General features: G+C 47.0%; 2 protein-coding genes and 1 long non-coding RNA gene across 5 annotated transcripts in view; 2 read left to right on the top strand and 1 right to left on the bottom strand.

Annotated features, from left to right (window-relative positions):
• PAFAH2 (platelet activating factor acetylhydrolase 2) overlaps positions 1 to 19190 on the bottom strand; it is a 50766-nt gene extending 31576 nt beyond the window's left edge. For 2 of the 3 annotated variants that reach the window (XM_049617745.1, XM_049617742.1), the window contains exons 1-6: positions 11577 to 12358; positions 10475 to 10628; positions 9555 to 9651; positions 4155 to 4223; positions 3365 to 3506; positions 2269 to 2382 (exon numbers count right to left, since the gene is read on the bottom strand). In XM_049617745.1, the coding sequence (XP_049473702.1) occupies positions 2269 to 2382; positions 3365 to 3506; positions 4155 to 4223; positions 9555 to 9651; positions 10475 to 10628; positions 11577 to 11732 (732 nt within the window). In that variant the 5' untranslated portion in view covers positions 11733 to 12358. Of the gene's footprint in view, positions 1 to 2268; positions 2383 to 3364; positions 3507 to 4154; positions 4224 to 9554; positions 9652 to 10474; positions 10629 to 11576; positions 12359 to 19120 lie in introns of those variants that run through there. The other variant, XM_049617744.1, reaches the window with a different exon arrangement.
• Positions 13443 to 13878, top strand: LOC125912924 (40S ribosomal protein S20-like). Its single transcript, XM_049617746.1, has one exon. It carries the CDS (start codon positions 13504 to 13506, stop codon positions 13861 to 13863), a length of 360 nt encoding a protein of 119 aa, XP_049473703.1. The 5' UTR covers positions 13443 to 13503; the 3' UTR covers positions 13864 to 13878.
• A 129-nt stretch (positions 19191 to 19319) lies between the features above and the next one.
• Positions 19320 to 20178, top strand: LOC125912925 (uncharacterized). The gene is made up of 2 exons (XR_007454873.1): positions 19320 to 19465; positions 19711 to 20178. It is a non-coding gene; the product is annotated as an uncharacterized LOC125912925 (long non-coding RNA).
• The last annotated feature ends 5594 nt before the right edge of the window (positions 20179 to 25772 follow it).

Here is a 25772-nt window from a genome sequence, read left to right as displayed (position 1 = left end):
AGTTTTGCCAACAAGAGTGAGTAATCAATTTTCAGATCGTAATCTGATAGACGAAAACGTTCTTAGCTTTTCTTATTCTGTATTTCTCCAAAATACAGCAATCGAACTAAACTCCAGCCTGCCTAATGTTGGTCTTAGGCTCACAGGCGTGCAGCCCTTCACTTCAGTGCCCAGAACCCTGCTTGTCTAGTGGGGGTTGATGACATACATCAAATAGTTGGTAAAGCGCTTCAGATCTCTGCCTTGCCAACTGGGCATCCAGGCAGATACTCTGCCCTGGAAGACGCTACTAGAGCCTTTACGAGGTATTTTCTTTTTCATTTATTTTTATTATACAGAGAGCCAGAGTGGTGGGGGGAGAGGGGTGGGGGAGGGGAGAGAGAGAAAGAGAGAGAGAGAGAAAAAGCGAGAGAGAGAGAGAGAGAGAGAGAGAGAGAGAGAGAGAGAGAGACACTCTCATGCAGGGCTCTATGCTCAGTGCAGAGCCCGAGGTGGGGCTCAATCCCATGACCTTGGGATCACGAGCTGAGCTGAAATCGAGTCGAATGTTCAACTGACTGAGCCACCCAGGTGCCCCTAAAAGGTACTTTGTAGTAATGTTTTGGGGCACACAGCACAGGCTTTGGGATCCAAAAGCCCCAGTTTGAAGCCTGAGCCTACCACTTACTTAGCTGTGTCACCCTGGGTAGATACTTAGTCTCTTTGATCCTTGGTTTCTTTCTATGTAAAGAGATAATACTTCCCGCATAAGTTTGTGCGAAGGGCTCTCATCACGGTAAGTACTTATAAGGTAGTAATTGTTATTTTTTTATATATATACATACACCATTCTCACTTATGCAATGGAATATTACACAGCTATTAAAAATGATGCCCTAGAAAATATTCACTGGCATAAGACAACATTCAGACTATTTTGCTAAGTGGAAAAAAAAAAAGGGCCATACAAAAGCTTGTATTAAATGATAACATTATTGCTTTTAAAAATGTATACGTATACGTTATGCATTTTAAAAGAACTAGAAAGCCTGGGGCACCTGGGTGGCTCAGTGAGTTGAGTGTCCGACTCTTGATTTCAGCTCAGGTCATGATCTTAGGGTTGTGAGATGGAGACTGTGCTGAGCACCAGCCTGCTTAAGATTCTATCTCTGCCCCTCCCCCTGCTTGCAGGCTTCCTCTCTCTCAAAATAAATAAGTAAATAAATAGATAGATAAATAAAAGAACTGGAAGGACAAACATCAAAATGTAAAAAAACTATTTTTTTCTTCATGCTTTTGTGTGATTTCTTGGTGGTCTAAATAGAGCCTGAGCTATTTTTGAAATCAGGTGGGAAAGATAGGGGGGTTGGGAATGTATCTTCATAGGCAGCAGATTCCATAGCCAAGACAGTTTCTATCCTCCTGGGAGGATTTCCGAGATCCCCTTGAGGGAAGGAATTAGCCTGCTGTGGACGCAGGTTGTTTGTGGCTCGACAGCCCTTCCTCTGGGGACCGAAACATCTCTTCCTTATCCGTGTGGCCCTGTAGGGCTGCCAGTCCTGGTGCTCAGGTTCCCCTGACCCAGAAGTGGGGGTAGAACCGAGGCAGGCCAATCTATCTGCCCCACTTAACAACTGTCCTTCTGGTACAGTGATAGATCTAGAAGGGACAAGTAACCCAAGCAGGGCCACGGCCTTCCCAGAATAGTGGAGGCAACAGAATCTCTCTTCCTGTTAAATCTGGAGCTGAATTGAAAAAGCGCTTGGGGTGGGGCGCCTGGGTGGCTCAGTAGGTTAAGCATCTGATTTCGGCTCAGGTCATGGTCTCGTGGTTCGTGAGTTTGAGCCCCGTGTCAGACTTTCTACTGTCAGCGCAGAGCCTGCTTCAGATCCTCTGTCGTCCTCTCTCTCTGCCCCTTCCTTGCTTGTGCTTTCTCTCTCTCAAAATAAATAAGCAAACTTAAAAAAAAAAACACAGGTTCAGGCTGCCAGCAACATCTTTCTTGTCTAATGGGGGGGGGGGGGGCTGTGCAGTGAGAATGGAGCTCACACACACAGGAGTGGAACTGAGCCAGGAGAAGGTAGAGAGAGTGCCAGGGCTTTGATGACAATGTCTGAGACCCTGGATCTAGCTACACTGGCCTGAAGCCTGTCTGCCTTGGATCTTCCCACTTACTTGAGTCAATAAATTCTCTTTCGGTTTAAGCTAATGAGTTAGGTTTCTGTTATTTGTCACCAAAAAAGTCCTGATGAATATGTGTGCTCAGGGTCATACCAATGGCTGCCATACCTTCAAAGTCATCAGATCCAACCCGCCAGGCAAGATGTTGAGGACGATCTGCCCAGCAGTGACCTCCTGCAGGATCTTCAACACCCGTGCACACTCGCTTACCCTCTGATGCACCTGCAACACAGACAGTCCTGGTGGGAGCTGGAACGCCGCACAATCATCCAGCAGGGATCTCACTCTCCGACAGAGCCAAGGAAGAATGCAGGGATAGCTTTCCCACCCACATCTCAGCAAGCACTGTGGGTTCCACATCCTGAGAAAGGCTCAGCAACCTCCTAGCAGCTCACATAAGCACCACCTAACAGTTCACTGCAGTCAGCACTGCCATACAGACTCTCTACCCACCTCCCCACGGGGGTGTCAAGAGGACCGAATAAGACAACACATATGAAAGCACCTTGAACACAAAAGGAGCAAGAGTGTTTTTGAATCAACCTAGTGCTGGATTCTACGTGCCTATCAACAACATACATCTATTGCTTTTGTCTGTCTAGCACTTATCTGCTCCTACTTTGCCCGCTAACCCTGACCTTTGAGGACTGTGCTCCCCTCAAGTCTATCAATGTACTTCTGATGGGAATTTCCCATTTGGGTATCTCTCCCCAGTCTAGGAGCCTCCCCCCAGGGTTTTTCATTTTCAACCTGCAGCTTGAGGCAGGTATGATGACTGGGAGACAACCCCCAAAGAGCCTAATTCTCTCAGAGGGGGAGGTGAAACATATGCAAGCTCAGACTGTCACGAGCTATGGTTCTAACCTCACAAGGTAAGCGAGTTTGCAGACGAGACCAACCAGCAGAGCAGAGATGAGAAAGAAAGAAAGGTCTTGACCGTATTTGTCTGGCTCCCGTGGTCCTGCCCCACTTACAACTGCCTGGATAAGCCAATCAAGTCTCCATTTGGCCTAACGAGATTAAATGGACTTTCTGTCACCTGCAATTGTAAAAGTCTTGATTAATACCCCATTTCTCTGATGTGGCAAGCTCAGACCCACTATGGCTGAGATTTCAGGACAGAAGGTTAGTGAAAAGTCTTCTTAGTGACTATAGTAGGAGGAAGACAGGTAAACTCTCCCTTCCCCAACTGGCACAAGCTTACCTGGCAGTTTCGGACACGGAATTCCTTCTCCCCTTCTTCAATCTGACGGTGAGGGATCCATTCCTCCCCCAGCGACTCATTAGTGAGCTGGTTCTCCTCTGGGGCCTGCTTGCAGAAACAGGTGGTCGCGGCTGACCCGTCCCTGAAATACACATGCCACCAGAGACACCAAGAAGACACTCTTCAGCTTATTTCTCCCCTTTACCAAATCCTCCATTTCCGCCAAGATACCCTGGATCATCCTTTGGCCAGGAGGGAAGAAGATCTGGGGGCATACACAGGAGAGGAGAAAAACCCTGAAATTGAAGACTGATAGGTTTGAACCCCAATTTAGCAGTGTCACCTTCAGCAAGTGAACCTCTGAACCGTGGTTTCCTCACCTTTAAAATGAGTATAAGGGCGCCTGGGGGGCTCAGTCGGTTAAGTGACCGACTTCAGCTCAGGTCATGATCTCCCAGTTGGTGGGCTCACGCCCCGCATCGGGCTCGGTGCTGACAGCCCGGAGCCTGGAGCCTGCTTTGGATTCTGTGTCTTCCTCTCTCTCTGCCCCTCCCCCGTGCATGCGCGCGCGCGCGCACTCTCTCTCTCTCTCTCTCTCTCTCTCCCTCCCTCTCAAAAATAAATGAAACAATAAAACATTAAAAAAAATTTTTTTTTAATGAGTATAATACCTGCTTTGCGTGGTTGTTGTGAAGACTAAAAATACCATCTCAATATGGGTCCAGCCTATATCCTAGCCCACGGCAGGCATCCAATCTATTATACTTCGTTATGACTGCCGTCCCCTCACCTGTGTTCTGGAACAGCCACCACAAAGCCATGGGAGGCCAGCTCCATGCAGAAGGCTGAATACAGTGTCCTAGAGACGCAGGAAGGAAGAAAGAGAGAAGTGGTCAAAAGAATTGCCCACCTGCAGCCCCCAATCCAACCATACTTGGCTAGTGACCATCTCCAAAGATTGAATGGAGGAAGCTTCCTTTGGAATAGCCCTCCTCAAGGTACTTTCTCCGGCCAGCATACCACTTGTCTCCCCAAGGTTCCAAGAAGCATGTGGAAATCCATCCATGATGTTTTCAACCCCATATGAACCTTGACTTATCTCCTCCAGCACCCCCCAATACAGTTTGGCTACTTCGACAATTGCATTTTTATTGTCTATATGTTGTATGTCTCCCAAATTCGTTGGTCAGATCCTCAAAGACAGACACGCTGGCTATTTCTGTAATATGCAAATCTGCCCCTGTCAGTTAGCATGTGATTTTTTTGGTCTGTCCTCCAACTTCCCAGAAAAAAAGCAATATGGCAGACACTGTTCACTGCCTACTCTAAACACTTATTTTTCCCTCTGCCTTAGTAACAGAATCTGATTTTCAGCTCAAGATAGTTATGCCATCAATTATGACATTTCTCAGCCTCCCCTGCAGCCAGGTTTAACTGTGTGATTAAGTTCCAGCCCAGCAATGGAAATATAATACTACCCTCATAATTAATTAAAATTCTCTAGTAGATATATATTTTAATGTGTACTTACTTATTTTTGAGAGACAGAGAGAGAGGCAGAGAGAGAGAAAGAGAAGCCCAAGTAGGCTCTGTACTGATAGCACAGAGCCCGATGCAGGGCTCAAACTCATGAACTGTGAGATCATGACCTGAGCTGAAATCAGCAGACTGATTTCAGCTCAACTGACTGAACCACCCAGGCACCCTGATGTATGTTTTAAACTCAACAACAACAAAAAAAACCCCAAAAAACAACCCAGGTGGAATTAATTTTAATAATGTTATATTTAACTCAATAGAGCCAAGACATTATCATTTTGACATATAATCAAAATGTCTGAATTAGGGACACCTGGCTGGCTCAGTTGGTAGAGCATCCTACTCTTGATCTTGGGGTCATGAGTTTGAACCTTTGAGCCCCACGCTGGGTGTAGAGATTACTTTAATTTTTTTTTTTTTTTTTAAGATTTATTCATTTTTCAGAGACAGACAGAGTGCGAGTCGGGGAGGGGCAGAGAGAGAGGGAGACACAGAATCCCAAGCAGGCTCCAGGCTGCTCAGAGCCTGACATGGGGCTCAAACCCACACACCGCGAGATCATGACCTGCCCCAAAGTCAAACGCTTAACAGACTGAGCCACCCAGGCTCCCGGGATTACTTTAAATAAAAAGAATGTCTGAATTAATGAAATATTCTATTAAGTTCTTTTTTTTTTTTTTCCATATGAAGTCTTTGAAATCCAGTGTATACCTTACACTTCACATCTCAGTTTAGACCAGCCATATTTGTAATGTTCAATAGCCACATGCAGCTAAAAGCTACTATAATGGACAGAGTAGATCTAGTCAATGGGACTAGAACTTTCTAGTCTCATTGTTGTACAGTGTTGTACCGAACTTTCAGGCAAGTTCTCCCTTCCTATTGCTTGGACTGTGGGTGTCACGGTAGGAGCAAAAGCAGCCACCTGAGGTCATCAGATAGCCTTAGAAATGGAAGCCACACACGGCAGAGCAAGATGATAAAAGAAGTCTGGCTCTCTGCTTAACTGTGGAAGTACCATATCATCTCTGTCTACCTCCAGCTTTCTTTTATCTGAGCAAGAAAAAAAAAAAACTTCATATTGCTTAGGTCACTGTTATTTGGAGTTCTTCTGTTAATACAACTTGTTTGGATCCTAACTGATTCAGAAAGGTCAGGAAGGACAGACATTAAATTGATTCTCACCTTCTCTCACTTCTCCAAGGGAGGCAGTGCATTGGACGTAAGAGCCAGAGAGATTTCTGATCCTTTCCCAGTTCAAACTGTGTAACCTTGGGCAAGTCTGCCTTTCAGAGCCTGCCTGGTCATCTGTAAAATATGCATCCCGCCCTCCCCCCCCACCCACCCCCCACCTACCTCACGGGACTGTGTGGAAACCAAAGGAACAATGGCACATCATTATGTATTTGTGTGTTTATTTATTTAGAGAGCACGTGTGAGCACGTGAGGGAGGAGGGGCAGGGAGGTGAGAGACAGAAACAGAGACACAGAGAGAGAGAGAGAGAGAGAGAGAGAGAGAGGGAGAGAGAATATATCTCAAGCAGGCTCCACGCTCAGCACAGAGCCCAATGTGAGGCTCCATCTCATGACTGTGAGATCACGACCTGAGCTAAAATGGAGTCGGATGCTTAACCACCTGAGCCACACTGGCACCCCAATAAACAGGTAACATGTAAATACACATACTCCTCCCTGTGATGGGAAGCCATAGGTCTGGAAGGATTTCCAATCCCGAATTTAACCACACAGGCAACAAGAGGAAACCATGTCCCTTTCCCTCCCTGCCTTTTTTCTAGGAATTTTTTTAATGTTTATTTATTTTTGAGAGAGACAGAGAGGGAACGTGAGTGGGGGAGGGGCAGAGAGAGAGGGAGACACAGAATCTGAAGCAGGGTCCAGGCTCCGAGTGGTCAGCACAGAGCCCGATGTGGGGCCCGAACTCACAAACCATGAGGTCATGACCTGAGCCGAAGTCAGACACTTAACTGACTGAGCCACCCAGGCGACCCTTTTCTAGGAATTTCATTCTGGTTATTGATGAGTATTTATAATTGGCTCACCCAGGTCAACTGAGGGGTGAAGTCTCAATACACATTCTTAGACCAAAAAGACCACTCTCCAAAGTCATGTGCTCACCTGCTGTCTGTATAAAATACCTGTGAGCTTATGAGGATGTTTCTTACTTTTTTCCCTGCTAGACTACAGTCTTTCTGAAGGCAAGGACTCTATCTTATTCACTACTGAATACTCAACCCCAGCACAAGCCCCGGCATATGGCAGGTACTGAATTTACTGAATAAGAAAGCAACATTGAGGGCACCTGGGTGGCTCCGTCGGTTAAACGTCCGACTTCAGCTCAGGTCATGATCTCGCAGCCCGTGAGTTCGAGCCCCGCATTGAGCTCCGTGCTGACAGCTCAGAGCCTGGAGCCTGCTTCGGATTCTGTGTCTCTCTCTCTCTTTCTGCCCCTCCCCCGCTCATGCTCTGTCTCTCTCTGTCTCTCAAAAATAAATAAAAATGTTTTTAAAAAGTTTAAAAAAAAAAAGCAACATTGAAACCCATCTATTTGCCTTTTGAGCCGCATCTCCACATTTACTCTCCACTTCCTGCCATGGGCTAGCTGTGTGAGTCCACGTTTAGGCTCCCCTAGTGGATGCAATTCCTTGATGTTTATCTCCATAGGACTCACCTTCTCATGCCAAGGGGCTGGCACAGAACAGATGCTCAACAGATATTTGCTAAATGAATGAGAACCTAGCAAAACATAGCCCTTGTATTCACTTAGTGAATATTTGTTGGGAGACTACTACTTTCCAGGTATTGGCCTAGACGCTGGAAGAGATAGAAGACAGACATGGTCTCTGCCTTCAGGGAAATTACAATCTAGTAGAAAAGACAGACCTTAAAGAATAATCACACGTGGGCACCTGGGTGGCTCAGTCGGTTAAGTGTCCGACTTCAGCTCAGGTCACTATCTCACACTTTGTGAGTTTGAGCCTCGCGTCAGGCTCTGTGCTAACAGCTCAGAGCCTGGAGCCTGCTTTGGATTCTGTGTTTCTATCTCTCTGCCCCTCCCCTGCTCACACTCTGTCTCTCTCTCTCTCCCAAAAATAAATTAAAAAAAAATTTTTTTTAATTTTTAATTAAAAAAAAAATCACGCATAGTTAATTCATTATAATTATGATAAGTACTGAGAAGTACTAGATATTGTCTTATGAAAGTACATTACTGAAAAAATTAAACTAATATAATGCAGGGGTTAGAATGGGTGTCCCTAAAAGTGACATCCAAACTAGACATTGAGGTTAATTTGGAATTAGCCAGGCAAAGATGAAGGGGTTGGGGGGCCAGAGGAGGAAGAGAGAAGCAGAACGGCAAATATTTCAGGCAACGGAAACAGCCAAAAAGCACGGCACAGATAAAGGCTCTGAGGCAGAAAACAACATAGTGCTTTTACAGAAGTGAAAGGTCAGTTTGTCTCAAGAGCCGGAGTGAGGCAAGTAGTTAGAACTGAGGCTGGAAACTTTGTCTGGGACCTGCATCCACGTAAGGCCATGACAAGAACTGAATTAAGTTCAAAGGACTATTAAAAAGTCTAAATACAGAAGCGACAGTCGTTCATTTATATAACAATATTCACTGAGCACCCACCATCAGCCAGGCACTGCTCTAGGTGCTGAAATGACTCGGTCCTATCTGCTTTTTAAAACAGATCTCCCTGGCTACCGTGTCGACAATGGTTTAGGGAATGGAGAGGCAAAAATAGATGCCTTTGAGATGTGTAACCTTCTAGGACATAAGCCAGACTTATATGTTGATAATGAACCTATAGACAGAATCTTCACAAACTTACACAGGAACACACAGACTATAGTTATTAAGCTATGTAACACAACAAGATGTAGAAATCAGGGTTCCTAGGAAGAATTCTGAATGGATACTGACTTATAAAACTCAGGCAGAGCCTACCCAAGTCTGGTAGGAGAGATCTTACCATTCACCATCCCATGGTTCCTCGACATAGGGAAACAGAGAGCTGCGTGTGTGGACACTTCCAGGTGCCAGTCTAACTGAATCCTCACAAACCACGCTGTGGGAGCAGCATCCCCATCCGACAGATGATGAAATCTGGGCTCGGAGAGTTCTACCACTGTCCCAGGCTCCCACGGGGTGGGGGGTGGGGGGGCGGCGGCGGTGTGGCTGAGATTCACAGGTGAGGCTCTGAGCTCCAGGCGTGCAGGGAGTGAGCCCGTCTTACTGTTATATCAGTGCCATGGCAGAGCTGTCCCTCCATATACAGTGAAGAAATTACTCTGTAAGGCTTAAGCTCCTTTCTAATACTTCCGTGCTGTTACATAGAAAGAGGACTAAAAGTGTTTATTTATAAATGTTTCTGTTTAAATAAAGATGAACAGAAAAAAAGTTGTTTGTTTCATTATAAATGCTGAACATGAGAAGCCTGCTGAAAGACTCCACCAGGTGGAAGGGGCTTGGGAAAGGCCTTTAAGGGAAGGTGGAAGGAGGCAGACGGGAGATAAGACAGCTGGCAGGTGGAAATGTCTGTTCCTCTGCCCTTTGAGAAGAAGTTCAGACTCAGCTGCTGTCACTGGTTGAGGAATATGACAAGTTCTGGGGGACAGAAGCTCTTACCTGAAGGCTCCCATGCCATGGGAGAAGATGATCAAGGGGTATCCAGAATCCTTTGTCTTAAAGGGGCCATTCCAGCTAACAGGCAGGCGACAAGATCCTGGCAGAGACATGGGCTATAGAATCTCTGGCTGCCCCAGATCTGTATTCCCAAGGGCAGCCTGGGCACAGGCATGCGTGGGGACACATGCCCCTCCTCACTGGAGAACCACCTTTTGCCCCTGAGCAGTCCAGGGCAAACAGTCACCTTTTCTTTCCCCTTTTCTTCCCTAGCAAGCACAAATATAATAGAAAATGGGAAGATAGGGGCGCCTGGGTGGCGCAGTCGGTTAAGTGTCCGACTTCAGCCAGGTCACGATCTCGCGGTCCGTGAGTTCGAGCCCCGCGTCAGGCTCTGGGCTGATGGCCCGGAGCCTGGAGCCTGTTTCCGATTCTGTGTCTCCCTCTCTCTCTGCACCTCCCCCGTTCATGCTCTGTCTCTCTCTGTCCCAAAAATAAAAATAAAAAAAAAACGTTGAAAAAAAAAAAATTAAAAAAAAAAAAAAAAAGAAAATGGGAAGATAAATGCAACAAGTACTGAACGACCCCTGAGGTGCCAAGGCGGTGGGTAGACTTCTTAATGGTGGGGCCTTTGGGGGAAGTAGATGACTCAGTGTGACTTTCCCCAGAGAGAGGAGAGCTAAGGAAGAACTGTAAACGCGAAAGTCTGGATTCAAATCCACGACAATCTAACTCTATAACCAAAGCTCTTATGTATATAATCCTCTCCCAATTCTCCACACTGCAATGGCTGACGCACGCCCCGTGACAAAAGGGCTGGAAAATGCAAACTAATGGTACTGTGTGCGCCTAGGGATCTCTCCTAGAAACATAACCAAGAAGCTGGGAAAGCATCTGGGCGGGGCGGGGAGGCCAGCCCTTACCCACAGCCAGGTTGAACAGCAAACCCCCCCAGCGCTTATTAAACCGCAGGTAATCGGCCAGGCCAGTGCAATACTCATAGCGGGGGATCCACAGGGGCTGCTCCGTGGTCTCCTCTGACTCCTGGCAGGGATAGAACAGTCGAAAGAAGCTCCCCTGTAGGAAAGAAGAGAGCAACTGCTCAGAGCAAGAAGCCTGACTCTGCTAGACTTCCCATCAGACACACTCAGAGGGTATCTGAGGTGCCAGCGGGGCAGGGCACCAAAATGGGGAACTTAAGCTCTAATTCATATACCTGAATTTCGCACCCAGAAAATCCAGAAAGGAGCAAATTTATTTTTAGCGTACATGTAAGGCTTATGTGATTTCAAATAGCTGACTATACTTTGAATTACATCTGGGAGCACCAAAATATTTTCAGTGCTTGGATCAGAAAGATTTCAATTCTGGCCCTGAGCCCAGGCCTGGAGGAGCCCCAGGAGTGAGATTAGCCCTCGTGCTGGATGGGGTGGGGGTGGGGGGGCATCACCCAGGGCAGTTCTCTGGAAGCGGCAGCACCCTCATTTTACACAGGAGTAGGTGAGGGCTTAACAGGAAGTATGTGCCTCTCTCAAGAGAGAGGGGGAGTCTAAGGGCCAGCAGAGAAGCACCTAGGAACTGTTGGAGGGAAAGTCTGGAACCAAAGCAGGAGGGAAAATGGATGAAGGCAGGAGAGGAGAGAGAGGAGCATGTCTTCCAACCCAGGTCAGGGAGTCAAAGGCCAATAGCACATGGCCCACGGCTCCTCCTCCCATACCTTCAGATTAGCAGGAGACTGAAGACGTTCCCAGCATCAGGCATCTGCTCTAAAGATAAGGCCGCAAGCCCGAGAGCTGCCCTTGGAGCCAGAGCCCGCACCCCCTTTCCTCCTAGCTGGCAAAAGAACCCATCTCTGGCTACCGAGAGGTTTCTAACTGGAGAGACGAAGAAAAAGGTCAGGGAAGACAGACTTGGGGGCTCTATCACCAAATCCAGACCAGCTCTCTGTTTCTTCGGAATGGCTATTAAGTCATGGTGCAGGAAAAAGCAGCAGGGGTGTGTGCGGACAGAGCCGGAGACGCTTACCTGGAGACTCTGACCTTCCATCACATCCCCGCAGCCTACGAGGTGGGGTCCTGTGACAGGGGGAAAGCCCACGGACTGGTTGACCCCCATTTCATCACCAGCTGAGACAAACAACGACCTGGGCAGCGCTGAACTTGATGGCTGAGGGTGGAACATAGAAGAGCCTCTTGCTGGTTTCCTCTTAGCTTCCTGTTGATTCTATGTGTCATCTGCCACCCATGTCCACTGCTCCTTATCACCCCATCTCCTTGTCAGGGACTCGTTCAGTCTTCCACACCAACCACTGTGCTACCCTGACTTTGCCAAGGTTTAAGGGCTGCTTTGTTGTTGGGGGCAGGGTGAAGAGATGGTTGGGGAAAGGAAAGAGAGCTTCCATGCTTCTCAAAACCCACTGCCAAGTGCTCACTCAGCACCTACTATGTGCCCAGCACAGCAGTAACTTCTGCGTAGAATGTAACCCAGGCTGTGTCCTCATGAGGCTAGGAATAACGACGACTAAGATGTATTATTGGCTCTGTGTCAGCACTGAACTAAGCTCTTTACATACAGTACGTCACTTCATTCTCTCCACAAATCTCTGAGGAAGGTCCTATGAAGACCCCGTTTACAGATAAGGAAACTAAGGCACAGGGAGGCTGAATAGCTTTCCCAAGTTATACTGCTTCCAGGCAGCAAACCCAGGTCCGTCTAATGCAGACCCGAGCTCTTAACCCCTACTGATCCTGCTTGTGCGGAGACTCGGTTGCAGGTTTGCAAAAGCACGGACCTCCACTACTGACTATGAAGGAGGCACTTAGGCTGGGCCTTGAGGTATGAGCAAGATCTGGAGGCAAGGGAGAGGAAGGAAAGCACTTCTACACAGAGCAAGAAAGGGCAGCGATAGGGGAAGAGTGTGATGTGGCAGGAGATCAAACAGGAGCCTTGAACGTGGCAGGTGTGCGTGCTTCGGACTAGCCCACATTCCAGGAGCTTGGCTGCTCCCTAAACAGGAGCTAATGCCATGGCTTCTGTCCCTCTGCAACCTCATCATCACCAGCAACATCGTCATCATTACACCTATGGAATGCCAGGAATGACACCAAGTGCTTTGCTATATTACTAATTGAAAAATTGAGATGAGGAAACTGATGAGTTTGCCAGTTACATAGATTACCCAAGAACATACAGCTAACAGAGCCAGAATTTGATCATGAGCAGTGTGGCTCTAACAGTGGAGAATATGGCCAAGCTTCTCAACATGCATTCTATCTTGCCTTCCTGTGTGACTTGGGCGGGGCTGCCCGATCAGCCCTTGGTGTCCCCTGGTCGGTATCTGGATGAAAAGTGGGCACATGACATAGTTGGTCCATTCAGAGCAAAGCTCAGGACTTTTGATCCCTGAGGACAGAAAAGTTCTTTCTTGTTTTGAATGAGAGTGATGTGCAGATACAAAGCCTTGGAATGTGGGAGCTGCTTTGCTACTTCAAGGACGAAGCTACCCAAGGAGGATGGATAGCAGAGTTGAGCAAATCGGAGAAACGCGAGTCCTATTTGTGAAGACATTAACACTCTCTTTATCTTTATCTTAAAATGCGGGGCGGCTCAGTCAGTCAAACGTCCGACTCCTGATTTCGGCTTAGGTCGTGATCTCGTGGTTCGTGAGGTGCGTGACACGGAGCCCGGTGCGGGGCTCTGCACTCACACGTGGAGCCTGCTTGGGATTCTCTCTCTCCTTCTCTCTCTGCCTCCATCCACCCCCTGCTCACATGAGCTTTCAGGTGCACATGCGCACACGCTCTCTCTCTCAAAATAAATAAATCAACTTAAAAAAAAAAAAAAAAAAGAATCTCACCCTTTGAGGAAGACACGGCCGCAGCTACAGCAGAGCTTTGGAGGCCCTGCTCCTGCTCCTGACTCACCAAGTTGCTCAGGAAGCCGCACTGCAGCCATGGCTTTTAAAGACCCCGGGAAGACACCCGTGGAACCAGAGGTGGCGATTCACCAAATGAGAATGACTCTACCCAGCCGCAACATAAAATCTTTGGAGAAGGTATGTGCTGACTTGATCAGAGGCGCAAAGGAAAAGAATCTCAAAGTGAAAGGACCAGTTTGGATGTCTACCAAGACTCTGAGAATCACTACAACAAAAACTCCTTGTGGTGAAGGTTCTAAGACTTGGGATCATTTTCAGATGAGGATACACAAACGACTCACTGATTTGCACAGTCCTTCTGAGACTGTTAAGCGGATTACTTCCATCAGTATTGAGCCAGGAGTTGAGGTTGAAGTCACCATTGCAGACGCTTAAATCAACCTCTTTAATAAATTATCAGTTGCTAAAAAAAAAAAAAAAACCTCTAGACTATACATGAAAGGCCTGACCCACTCACTCCTAGATTTTCTAGTTACATGAGTCAGTAAATCCCCTTTTTGTTTAAACTGACTTTAGATTTCCAATGCCTGAACCAAAAGCATCTAAACCGATATGCTAAGTCCCAGCCCCAGATTTTTGGTCATTACACTATTCTGTTTTCTTTAAGACACTCTGGGATGGATCAGAAAGTTCAAGTCCTGGGGCACCTGGGTGGCTTAGTCGGTTGGGCAGCTGACTTTGGCTCAGGTCATGATCTCACGTTCCGTGAGTTCGAGCCCCGCATCGGGCTCTGTGCTGACAGCTCAGAGCCTGGAGCCTGCTTTGGATTCTGTGTAACCCCCCTCTCTCTGCCCCTTCCCCACTCGTGCTCTGTCTTGCTCTGTCTCTCAAAAATAAGTAAATGTTAAAAAGAAAATTATAAAAAAAAAAAGAAAGTTCAAGTCCAAGCATGTCTAGGCAAGAAGAGACCTTAGAGACCATTCCTATCAATCCTCCCCCACCCTCCCCAGTATATACACGTGCTGCTGATGAAGAAATCAAGGTCCTAAGAGGTTAAGTGAACTGTTGAACATCACAAGTGTATCTATTACTACACACAGATCTCCTGGTTGCCAACTTCCAACTGTCTGGTCCAGTGGAAAACTCAATAACCGATAATCCTAACGTCATTCTATTTACCTTTGGAATATAATAAGTGATTTTCTTTCTACTACTCTGTAGTAGTAGAACCCAGTTCTTTTTATTTACTTATTTTTAAATGTTTATTTTTTTTTAACGTTTATTTATTTTTGAGACAGAGAGAGACAGAGCATGAATGGGGGAGGGTCAGAGAGAGGGAGACACAGAATCCGAAACAGGCTCCAGGCTCAGAGCTGTCAGCACAGAGCCCGATGCAGGGCTCGAACTCACGGACCGAGAGATCATGACCTGAGCTGAAGTCGGCCGCTTAACCGACTGAACCACCCAGGCGCCCCCAAATGTTTACTTTTGAGAGAGAGAGTGAGTAGGTGAGGGACAGAGAGACAGAGGGACAGAGACAGAGAATCTAAAGCAGGCTCCGTGCTATTTGCAGAGAACTTAACATGAGGCTGAACTCCCAAACCGCGAGCTCATGACCTAAACCAAAATCAGAGTCGGACACTCAACGGACTGAGCCACCCAGGCACCGCAGAATCCAATTCTTTTTAAAAAGAAACTGAGCTCCTGATGTAGTCAGTGCACCAGTTAGCCAGAGTGAAACTGAGCATGTGCATGAGCATGTCTCATAGCCTGAGCTTTTCCCCTGGTCGTTGCGGGTGTAACCAATGGCAGGCCTCTGCAGGGAAACAGGGCACATGTCACCCACATGACAATGAAGCAGCTCCAAGTTCTAACTGCCATCAAAGAAGGTCAGATAAGAAGATCAGATAGACGTAGGAGTTCTGAGAAGAAAACACACTCTGGTAGCTTGCCCGTGGAGGGCGGGAGAAGGTGGTAAAAGTTAATTTTCAAGGAGAAGAAAGTGCATGAGCTAAGACACAGAGGTAAGAAAGCACACGTGAGAAACAGCTAGTCATTAGTGACGGATGCGAGGTGACAAAAGAAACGTGTGACAGATACGGAGGGTAGCAGTCTCTCAAGAGCTAGGCTAAAGAGTTGGAATCCACTCTGGAAATGAGGGTGTGGAAATCACCAATATTAAGTCTGAAAGAGCCAAGTTTGAGCCCAGCTCCTTTGCTGCCTTTCTTACCTCGGGTGGAGCATCCGATCTCACTAAGCCTGATTCCCCATCAGTACAATGGGATGCTATCTATCCTCATGGGGTTGCTAGGGAGGTCAAATGAAATAATGTAGTTAAAGCGCCCAGTATAGTATCTGGCTCTTATGAAGTATCCAGGAAATATGTGTTGATTGAGTGAAATGTAGAAACAATGGGATTTGGCAACGGAGTGGATTTGTGGAGGCAAGGGAGAGAGAGACAAGAGCCAAAGATGAGTCAGGTTTCAGGACTGGGTAACCAGAATGATACTAGCTTCTTACGGGAAAAGATGTTGGTCTTTCTGCATATAGAGAACAGTGCTTGGGATTGGAAATCAGGATAAGTGGAGTTAGACTGCTAAACAGATGGGAGAGTAGAACTCACTGGTAGTCCTGGAAAGTTTCTGGGGGGGGGGGGTCATTAAGTTTGGAAATAAATACAAATGAAAGCTAATTAGCCAGAGTGAGGCATACCCAAAAATGAATCTGCATTCCCTGGGCTCACATTAACTGATGTCCAAGGAAGGCAGGGGGAGTTGGGGGGGGGGGAATGGGAAAATCCAATTTTGCCTACAAGACACCCACACAAAGTATCCAGAGTCATTTCCAATAAATGCCATATAATTTTCCAAGGAAATGAGTCCAGGTGTCTCTAATTTGCTTTGCTTAGCTCATCCAAACAATTCAAGGTGGAACCTGTCTAGAAGCCTCTCTACCCATGCAAACCTATTCCACCCATCAAGGCCCAGAGAAATCCCCGGTTCTCTGTGCTTTCCCAAGTCCTTCCACCTTCCCTCCTCTCAAATCTAAGCACTGTCCACATCCCTCACCTGGTAACCAATCACGGGCTGCTTTAGAACAGCTCTTGGATTACTGCCTATTCTAGCAGTTTTCGATCAGTGACTTGCCTATGAACAGTTCAAGTAGAACCTAGTTCAGAGGTTCCTGAACCTATCATCACAATCACCTGGGAAACGTTCAAAAATATAGATTTTAAGGTCCTCATTCCCGGAGGTCAGTTTTTTAAAAGCTGCCCATGTTTCTCATCAGCAAGGTGTGAGAACCTCTGGTCCAGAGGGAACACAGGACTTTTTATTCAGAGATGTATGCATGCAACAAATATTTACTGAGTGTATACAGTGTTCCAGCCCACCACTGTATATTAATGAACTGATAATGACTAAGATTTCACTTAGTTGAATCCCCATGGCCACCTAGAAGCATGTTCTTGCTGGTTACAAGGCTTAATGTAGCGCCTTGCATATAACTACTCGCAAGAATTAATTTATCCAATGAATCTGATTTAGTTTTTTACACACTTAGGCCTCATTTCTTTGGATATACTAGAGATAAAGGCTGTGTTTTATACTTCTTTGTAGGCCAAACCATCTATCATCAGGCTTCCTCTATGTAGTAAGGACCCAATAAATGCCTCTTTATTTGGCTTTGATTTAAACTCCCTCAATTCTTTAATCTGTCTTTTCTACCTAAAAACAAGGCTATATGGTATAGTGTAAAAAAGGCTTTGGCGACCGTCTGAATTCCAATTCTTAATTGGCTGTGATCTTGAGCCAGTTCCTTAAGTTCTAAGCCTCTGATAATTTATCCCATAGGATAGAAATAATAGTACTCGTGAAGTTGTTGATGAGAATTAAATGAAATAATGTATATTATAATAATGTATATAAAGCACCTGAAACGTAGAAGGCCCTAGAACCAGAGATGGTAGCTCTGAGCCTAAGTTCTTTTTAAGTAAAATGAAGTCACTTCTAGTTAAATTAAAATAAGAAAGCTGAGGGGCGCCTGGGTGGCGCAGTCGGTTAAGCGTCCGACTTCAGCCAGGTCACGATCTCGCGGTCCGTGAGTTCGAGCCCCGCGTCGGGCTCTGGGCTGATGGCTCGGAGCCTGGAGCCTGTTTCCGATTCTGTGTCTCCCTCTCTCTCTGCCCCTCCCCCGTTCATGCTCTGTCTCTCTCTGTCCCAAAAATAAATAAAAAATGTTGAAAAAAAAAAAAATAAGAAAGCTGATAATTGCCTATGGCTTGGTACATTTCAAGTACGCATAAAAATCTTAAAAATGAATGAATAATGCCATGTCTCTCTTTCGCCATACCCAGCTGAGGTCTCTTTCAGAAATTTTTTCTGGATTAAGCCCTTTGGCAAAATGGATTCTTCCCTCCCAGCTTTTCTGGGTCAGAAACACCCAAGCCCAAACCACAGTGTACTAAAAAGGCCCACAAGAGCCCAGAAGGAATGGACAGTGCCTACAATGCAGCTGTCCATCTCCTGCTGGGGCCCTGTTTCCAGTGAGTAGATATCAACCACCCTTTTGCCAGCTGTGTGGACTTTTCATCACTGGCTATTTCAGGACAGAGTCCACGATAAACACTTCTCTGGGGCTTCCTTTCAGACAAAGCTCTATGGAGACTTAAAGCTCCTTAAAGACCTTTGGGCGCTGGAGGAAGTGAGGAAACATCCTGCTCTTAGAGAATAGAGACACCAAGTGCTCCAGAGGCAGGCTTGAGCAACAAGGGGGCAGAGATAGAAAAGGAGCCAAGATAAGAGGGGTCCAGAGCATTAACAATTATAATAAAAATAACCTCTCTCGCTTGTGGAGGCTTTACAGTTTAATTTTTTTTTTAATGTTTTATTATTTATTTTTGAGACAGAGAGAGACAGAGCATGAATGGGGGAGGGGCAGAGAGAGAGGGAGACACAGAATCGGAAGCAGGCTCCAGGCTCTGAGCCATCAGCCCAGAGCCCGACGCGGGGCTCGAACTCACAGACTGTGAGATCGTGACCTGAGCCGAAGTCGGACGCTTAACCGACTGAGCCACCCAGGCGCCCCGGCTTTACAGTTTAAAAAGCCCTTTCACACACATTAGCTTATTGGCTCCACAACACAGCCTCACCCTAAGACCGACAGAGCGATTACCATCTTCACTGTGTCAATCAAGAGCGGAGCCCCAGAGAGATTGCTTGATGTGCCCAAGGTCACACAGCGAGTGAGCTGCCGAGGTGGACCAGACCCCGGGTCGGGGGGAGTCCAGGGCTCTTCCACTAGGAAGAAGGAATGGCGACCCTCCTTCCACTACCATGCAAAACCGGAAAGTGAGGGTAAGAGAGAAAGCACACAGGAGGTGTGGAGCATAAAGAAGCCCAGGTTTCAGGGAGGTCACATTGTGTGCTCAGAGAGGGGTCGTGGGGGGGGTGGGTCCTAGCACCAGAGCTCAGGGTGGGACTCCAGGGCCGTTGGGAGTGAAGGAACAAGATGACAGTGGGAGGGTGAAGGGTGCGGGTGGATACTGGAGGTGTCTGAACAGGAAACAGAAAAGGATGAGGGATTAATGCGGACTTCCTCGGATTGGGACGAGCAGCCCCCAAAACCGGCTGGAGGATGGAAAAGTTGGCTCACATCTCAGTTCAGAACAAGAGCTTTCTCCAATCCAACTTACCCAGTCAAGTTGACCCCTCAGAAGTAGCCCAGAAGGTCAACTGACGGGAACTAAAAACTACTCTGGAGCTCGTAGCCCTTTGGTAGTTGTAGTTTCCAGAACTCACCACTGGCGCTTTAAAGCGTTCCCCGCTTCTCTGTCCGGAACTACAACTCCCGAAGTGCACCGCGCGAGATTGTGCATTACGACTCTAGAACTACAATCCCCAGAGTTCTATGCAGCCCCCGCCTCGTTGGATGAAACCTCCCAAGGTCCGGGATGCGGTCCGATTCCTCCCTCTGGTGGTCTGAGGCGTCGCCACCACGATTACAAGACCCGCGCGGAGGGTTACTGCTTGTAGTCCCGGTTAGTAACCCTCCGCCTCACCATTCCTCAAATAATTCCCGGGCGTGCCTAGAAATTGCAATGGCTTCCGTTTTATTCTCAAGGAAGGAGGTGGGAGGAGAGGGGTCGGAGCTTTTTTTGGTTCTTTCCCCCCTCCCCCCAATTCTGTTTCCCCTGAGAGTATGAGACTGCTCATTCAAATTAAGTGCACATTGGCGCCAAATCCATAACCTGTTGACAATTGTGATTTTTCCATTGTCCTCCAGAAACTCACTGACATGGAACAGGGGCGAACCTGAGTGATCACGGATACTCCCCACCCTCAGCCCAGCCCTTCCATCCGTCATCGCTTTGCTGCTCTTGTGCTGGTTCTTAGGGACACACTGGTGAATAAGATACTGTCCCTAGCCTCCAGTGAAATCACAGTCTAGTGGAAGAGTCTGACAAATCAATTACAACACCGCGATATGGGCTCTGATGGCGGACACAATGGGGGGTGTGGGAACCCGGAAAGGGGCACCTGCCCAGGCTTGGAGGAAATGGGATGGTGTCAGCAAGGCTTTTTAGAGATCTATGTTAAAATTAAGAACTGAGGGAACAGCACTTAGCCAGGAGCACAGGGATTGTGAAGAATGTTTTACACTCAGTAACACAAGAGTGTGAGGGTTGCCACATCCTTGAGTCTTGTAAACTTCTGTAACAAATTTGGATCATTCAAGCAACTTTAAAAACTTTCAGCGGCTTCAGACTACTTCCTGAACGAGGTCCCAGCTTCTTAGCTTTGATGCAGGCAGGCAGGGTCTCAAGACCTCAAGAGGGTCCCGCAGGACTAGCCAAGAGGATCCTTGGCTCCATGCAGGATGGAAATCAACCTCCAGCCAGCAGGAGGTAAAAGCAGTTGATTGAAGATATAGGAAGAACAGATACAGACAGAGCATCTGGGAGACTCGGAAAGGAAAGGAGCATGAGTCTTGTCTTTGCTTGGGGTCTGGGGGATTTATCGACAACTGTGGTCTGATGCCCGTGTCCTCTCAGACCTCTAAGAAGTGGTCAGAAAAAGGACGGGGTCCAGATGTCCATCATAAGTCACTCAGTCCTTAGAGCCAGGGGTCTTGGTGTCGAGATGCCTAGTGCCAGTGGTCTGAAATATGCACATGATGGCTTTTCCAGTAGTGCCTTAGGTATTATCTTTTGTGCTAGAAAGAAGGCTCCAAAGATATCATTACCTCTTTGTCCCTACAAGGAGGACATACAATAAGGCATGTGCAGGGCAGGGGTACCGGTCCTAGCAAGAATAGAAGCCCAAAAGAGGCAAAATTAAAAAACAGCTTTTTGTCTCAAGGGGTCCCTTCGGTTTCCCTGTCTCAGCTTGGCATTGGAGATCCTCCCCGACCTGGCTCCCCACCACTTCCCCAGAAGTGTTGCCCATGCTTCTCTGGCAGGGCTCTCCTCTCTTCTGCTCTGCCTCCTGCTATGTGCTATGTGCACCCCCTCACCATTCTGCAGGTGTCCCAGGCTTGTACCTCCACACTCCAAGTCGTGCTCTTCCCTCCACTGGGTGCTGCCCTGTCTGGTGGCTTGTCTAATCCTGTTCTTTTAACGGTCCGCTAGGTTCTCCTCCCCACGAAGCTTCCCTGATTCCTCCAGCCCCAAAGGAGCTCTGCCCATTCTCAGTTGCTGGGACATTCGTGTGCGCCTCTCATTTGGGGGGCTTACCTCGCACTGCCTGGTGCCATCTCCTAGGTGGGAGGTCTTAACGCTCCAAGAAATTGTGAGCTCTCTGAGGTCAGGTGCTGAGTCCTACAGGCGACCCTCCCCGCCCCCCCCCCCCCCCCCCCCCACCACCGGCTCCCATCTCACATACCCTCTAGTCACCAGGGTCCAGAGTCCCTGTTCAATTCTTCTATTCAGAGGCTCACCTCTGCTCCTGACACCCTGTCGCCACCACCATCCTTCCAGAAGCCAAGATAAACTCATCAGGAAAGAGTAATGGTAGTCTCGCACCGTGGTAATTAAGCCCTGGATTTAATTAAAGCTGTGGTTGGTGGCACTGACAGCAGAGTAATGAAAGCTTAGTGTAGATCCGAGAATGCTCTCTTTGGCATTAATCAGTGCTCTTCAGCTGGCCCAGCACAGCCATGACTAACCAGAGTCCCTAATCATGAGAGGGGCAGCTCACACCTCCTATGTCTCCTACTCCCAGACGAGGCCACGGAGGGTGTATTTGCTGGGCAACTGACTCTTAAACTTCCCAGGGACAGGGACGTCACAGCCTCCTTTACCTCTTTGGTCACTGTTAGGAAGATCTGTCTTGGGCCCAAACTCCTGTTGCAAAATAAAATACTTGAGTTCCATTGCATTTCCTTCCAATCTAGTCTTTTCGGGGGTAAACAACCCAAATGCTTTAAGTTTTTAGCAAGCATTTGACTTTCTAGGCTTTTATCCTAGATCCTGTCCTCCAACGGCTCACGTTTTCCTTCCAGCTGGCCACCATCCCACTCTAGCCTTCTCCTTGTTGCTAAGTTACTAAACTGATATTTAGGTGACTAGTTTGGATTTCCTGCCCCCCTCCCCCGCTGAAGTTGTTGGACAACACTTTTTAAAATCAAACTATAATATGTATACAATAAAGTGCGTAAAGCGCTCTAATACTAAGGGTCCAGCTTAATTTTTAAAAAAAAAAAAAAATTGGCGTAACCCTCACTTAGTTTGAAATGTGGAACGTTTCCAATACCCTGAATGGTTGCCTCATGTCCCTTCCCAGTTTATAACCACTTATCTCCCAAAGGGAACCACTATTTTTCTTTCTATCTTCATCAACTAGTTTGGGGTGAGCAACATTTTGTAACTTTTGACAATGATTTTTTTTTTTCAGTTTGTTTATATATTTTGAGAGAGAGAGGCAGAGAGAGAGAGAGGGAAAGAGTGAATCCCAAGCAGGCTCCCTGCTGTCAGTGCACAGCCCAATGCGGGGCTTGAACCCGCAAACTGTGAGAAATGACCTGAGCTGAAATCGAGTCGGATGCTTAACCGACTGAGCCACCCACCCAGGCACCCCGACAGTGATATTTTATGCTCAATGATCCATCATTGGATGATACCTGTGTTAATGCCATTGTGGTCAAAGACCACCAGAAACACACCTGTAATTGAGTAAATTGGATACTCCTTGCAATGAGAGAGAGAATACATGAAAAGGAGCTGTGGGCCATCTCAGAAAGAGGGGTATCAGGAAAGACTTAGAATCGGGACTTCTGTTAAATGATTTCAAGGAGGCTTGCAGGAAGGAGGGCTTTGCTCTGGATTGGATGCTGTCCGAAAGTAGGGGTAATCCTATGACCAAGGATCTTAATTTTATCTAGAAGGAGGGGAAGAGTTCAGTAAGGTAAAAGCTGTCATTAGTAAGAAGCAATAGTCCCTTTTATTAGCCAGAATAGGGGGATGGTTGGTGTTTTTTGTGGCTTGGACAATGTCCATATTTTGTTCAGACATGAGTATGGAGTGGTCCCGTTTGTATCTTAGTCCATCATGGACACAGAGTGGCCTTGTCTGATATTGACATTCTATGAAATTGTTTCTGTTCAGCTTAGGTACACCCAGGCTCAAGGGTGAGTCCCAGGCCAGCTCCTGGAGGTCAGGGTCTGCTTTGCTCTTTCTTATATACCAACGTATGTCGATGTCTGCTCTGGGCTGGGTAAATAGAAATTAGTTGCCTTTGTGTCCTTGGGGACCTCGTGGCTGGTCAGGAAAACGGACAAGAGAACAAATATACACCGTTGGAAGGCACAGGGTCTGGGCCCTGGAGATAGGCTACAAACTTTAAATCTCAGATCTACCACTTACTAACTGAGATCTTTGGCAAAGACTGTTTTTAGGCCTCAGTTTCCTCATCTATAACAGGGACAACAATAGCATCTACATTATAGAATTGATGCCAGGATCAAACGAGCTAATCCACAGATCACTGGTTACTTAAATAGCTTGGATCTGATAGGGGGCAGGGGTGGATGCAGGTTTTGTGGGGCTTGAAGCTTAGAGAATTCGAGGAGACCTTCTTTGAAAAGAATTTTAAATATCTTACTTTTTCAAAATTTGGGTTTTTTTTTTTTAATGTTTATTTATTTTTGAGAGAAAGAGAAAGACAGAACACGAATGGGAGCGGGGCAGAGAGAGACGGAGACACAGAATCCGAAGCAGGCTCCAGGTTCTGAGCTGTCAGCACAGAGCCTGACGTGGGGATCGAACTTACAAACCATGGGATCATGACCTGAGCCAAAGTCAGACACTCAACCGACTAAGCCACCCAGGCACCCCACTTTTTCAAAATTTATAAAACATGTGACCATATGAACACATTGTAGATACCCTCCTAGGGCCTTGGACAGGACTCTGAAGCTTAAACCTTGTTAGCTTCTCTATAACTCTGACCTTGGGAAGAGGCAAGATTACGCAATATCTTCAATCTTTTCAGATCACTGCTTTCAAACCTGCTCTCCCCAAATACCCTTGTCCTGGCTGAAACCCGCTCGAGTACTCTTAGCTCTTTCTTGTGTCAGAGCCTGGAAGTTCATAGGCTCGTGTTGGAGGAATGGACTCGGGTCCTGCTCTGAATGTAGCTGTGCCTACTATTTTCAGCCCTGGGCCCCAGCTGGAGTCCGGATGAATCCAGCTAGGTCTTTAATGTCCTGTTAACAGACAGAGTACATACTTAATAAAGAATTGTAACTGTCCTTCTCTATTATTGTTAATATAATAATTCTTCTAGTCAAAAAAATATATTGAGTAGAGTCTAGTATGTCGCAGGCACTGTGCTCAACCCCGGAGATCAAGCGGTGAATGGAGAAATCAACATCCTACCCACATGGTGCTTTCATTCTGGTGGAGAGAGACAGATAACACACATATAACCGAGATAATCACATGCTATGTTAAGTGCTCTACAGGAAACAGACAGGATGCTTTGACGGAGATCAACAGGAAGGATTCTATGAACAGCTGGCATTTGTGCTGAGCTCAACCATACCCACCATTTCTTGATTGTCTGCTATGTGTCAGACACGTCGTTAGGAACTTTCCAATACTTTATGTCATTTAATCCCCCTGGGAAGTATATCATAGTCTTTCTTTTTTTTTTTTTTTTCTTTTTTTTTTGAAATTTACATCCAAATTACTTAGCATATAGCGCAACAATGATTTTAGGAAGAGATTCCTTAGTGCCCCTTCCCCATTGAGCCCATCCCCCCTCCCACAGCCCCTCCAGGAACCGTCAGTTTGTTCGCCATATTTATGAGTCTCTTCTGTTTTGTCCCCCTCCCCCCGTTTTTATATTCTTTTTGTTTCCCTTCCCTTATGTTCATCTGTTTTGCCTCTTAAAGTCCTCATATGAGTGAAGTCATATGATATCTGTCTTTCTCTAATTTCACTTAGCATAATACCCTCCAGTTCCATCCACGTAGTTGCAAATGGCAAGATGTCATTCTTTTTGACTGCCGAGTAATACTCCATTGTGTATATATCCCACATCTTCTTTATCCATCCATCCGTCGATGGACATTTGGGCTCTTTCCATACTTTGGCTATTGCTGATAGTGCGGCTATAAACACGGGGGTGCATGTGTCCCTTCGAAACAGCACACCCGTATCCCGTGGATAAATGCCTAGTAGTGCAATTGCTGGGTCGTAGGGTAGTTCTCTTTTCAGTTTTTTGAGGAACCTCCATACTATCATAGTCTTTCTATTTTTCAGACAAGAAAACAGAAACTCAAAGAGGTAATAGCAGTGTTAATATCTGCCTCATCTCCCCTCATCCTTCTCTGAGCTCCCTTGCCAGTGTGGTACTTTCCAGCACACTGAGGGCCCCTCCACCCAAGGGCCTGCTCCTGCCTGCTTCCTTCCGGAGGGCTTTCTTAGGCATCTGTGAGCCACGAAGGGGAAGGGAGTGGCGAGTTCTGCCCCCGAGGGCGAGCTTCAGCCATCAAGGAAGTTGGTGCCTCCATCCTGAGTTAAGGTGATTTTGAGGTGCATTTCACACTGTCTTTCAGAGAGTCCCGGGGGACAGTGAACCCAGTGGCTCATGGCAGCAAACCTCACATGAACGAGCCCCGCCCAGATTCACCTCCTCCACGCCTTTACTTCTGCTTCTTTTTTTTTTTTTTTTTTTTTTTTAATTTTTTATTTTTGGGACAGAGAGAGACAGAGCATGAACGGGGGAGGGGCAGAGAGAGAGGGAGACACAGAATCGGAAACAGGCTCCAGGCTCCGAGCCATCAGCCCAGAGCCTGACGCGGGGCTCGAACTCACGGACCGCGAGATCGTGACCTGGCTTCAG

Source organism: Panthera uncia (assembly GCF_023721935.1).
Source record: "Panthera uncia isolate 11264 chromosome C1 unlocalized genomic scaffold, Puncia_PCG_1.0 HiC_scaffold_4, whole genome shotgun sequence".
Taxonomy (NCBI): Eukaryota; Metazoa; Chordata; class Mammalia; order Carnivora; family Felidae; genus Panthera; species Panthera uncia.
Note: the sequence above shows the minus strand (reverse complement) of the source record. Positions and strands in the feature narration are given on the sequence as shown.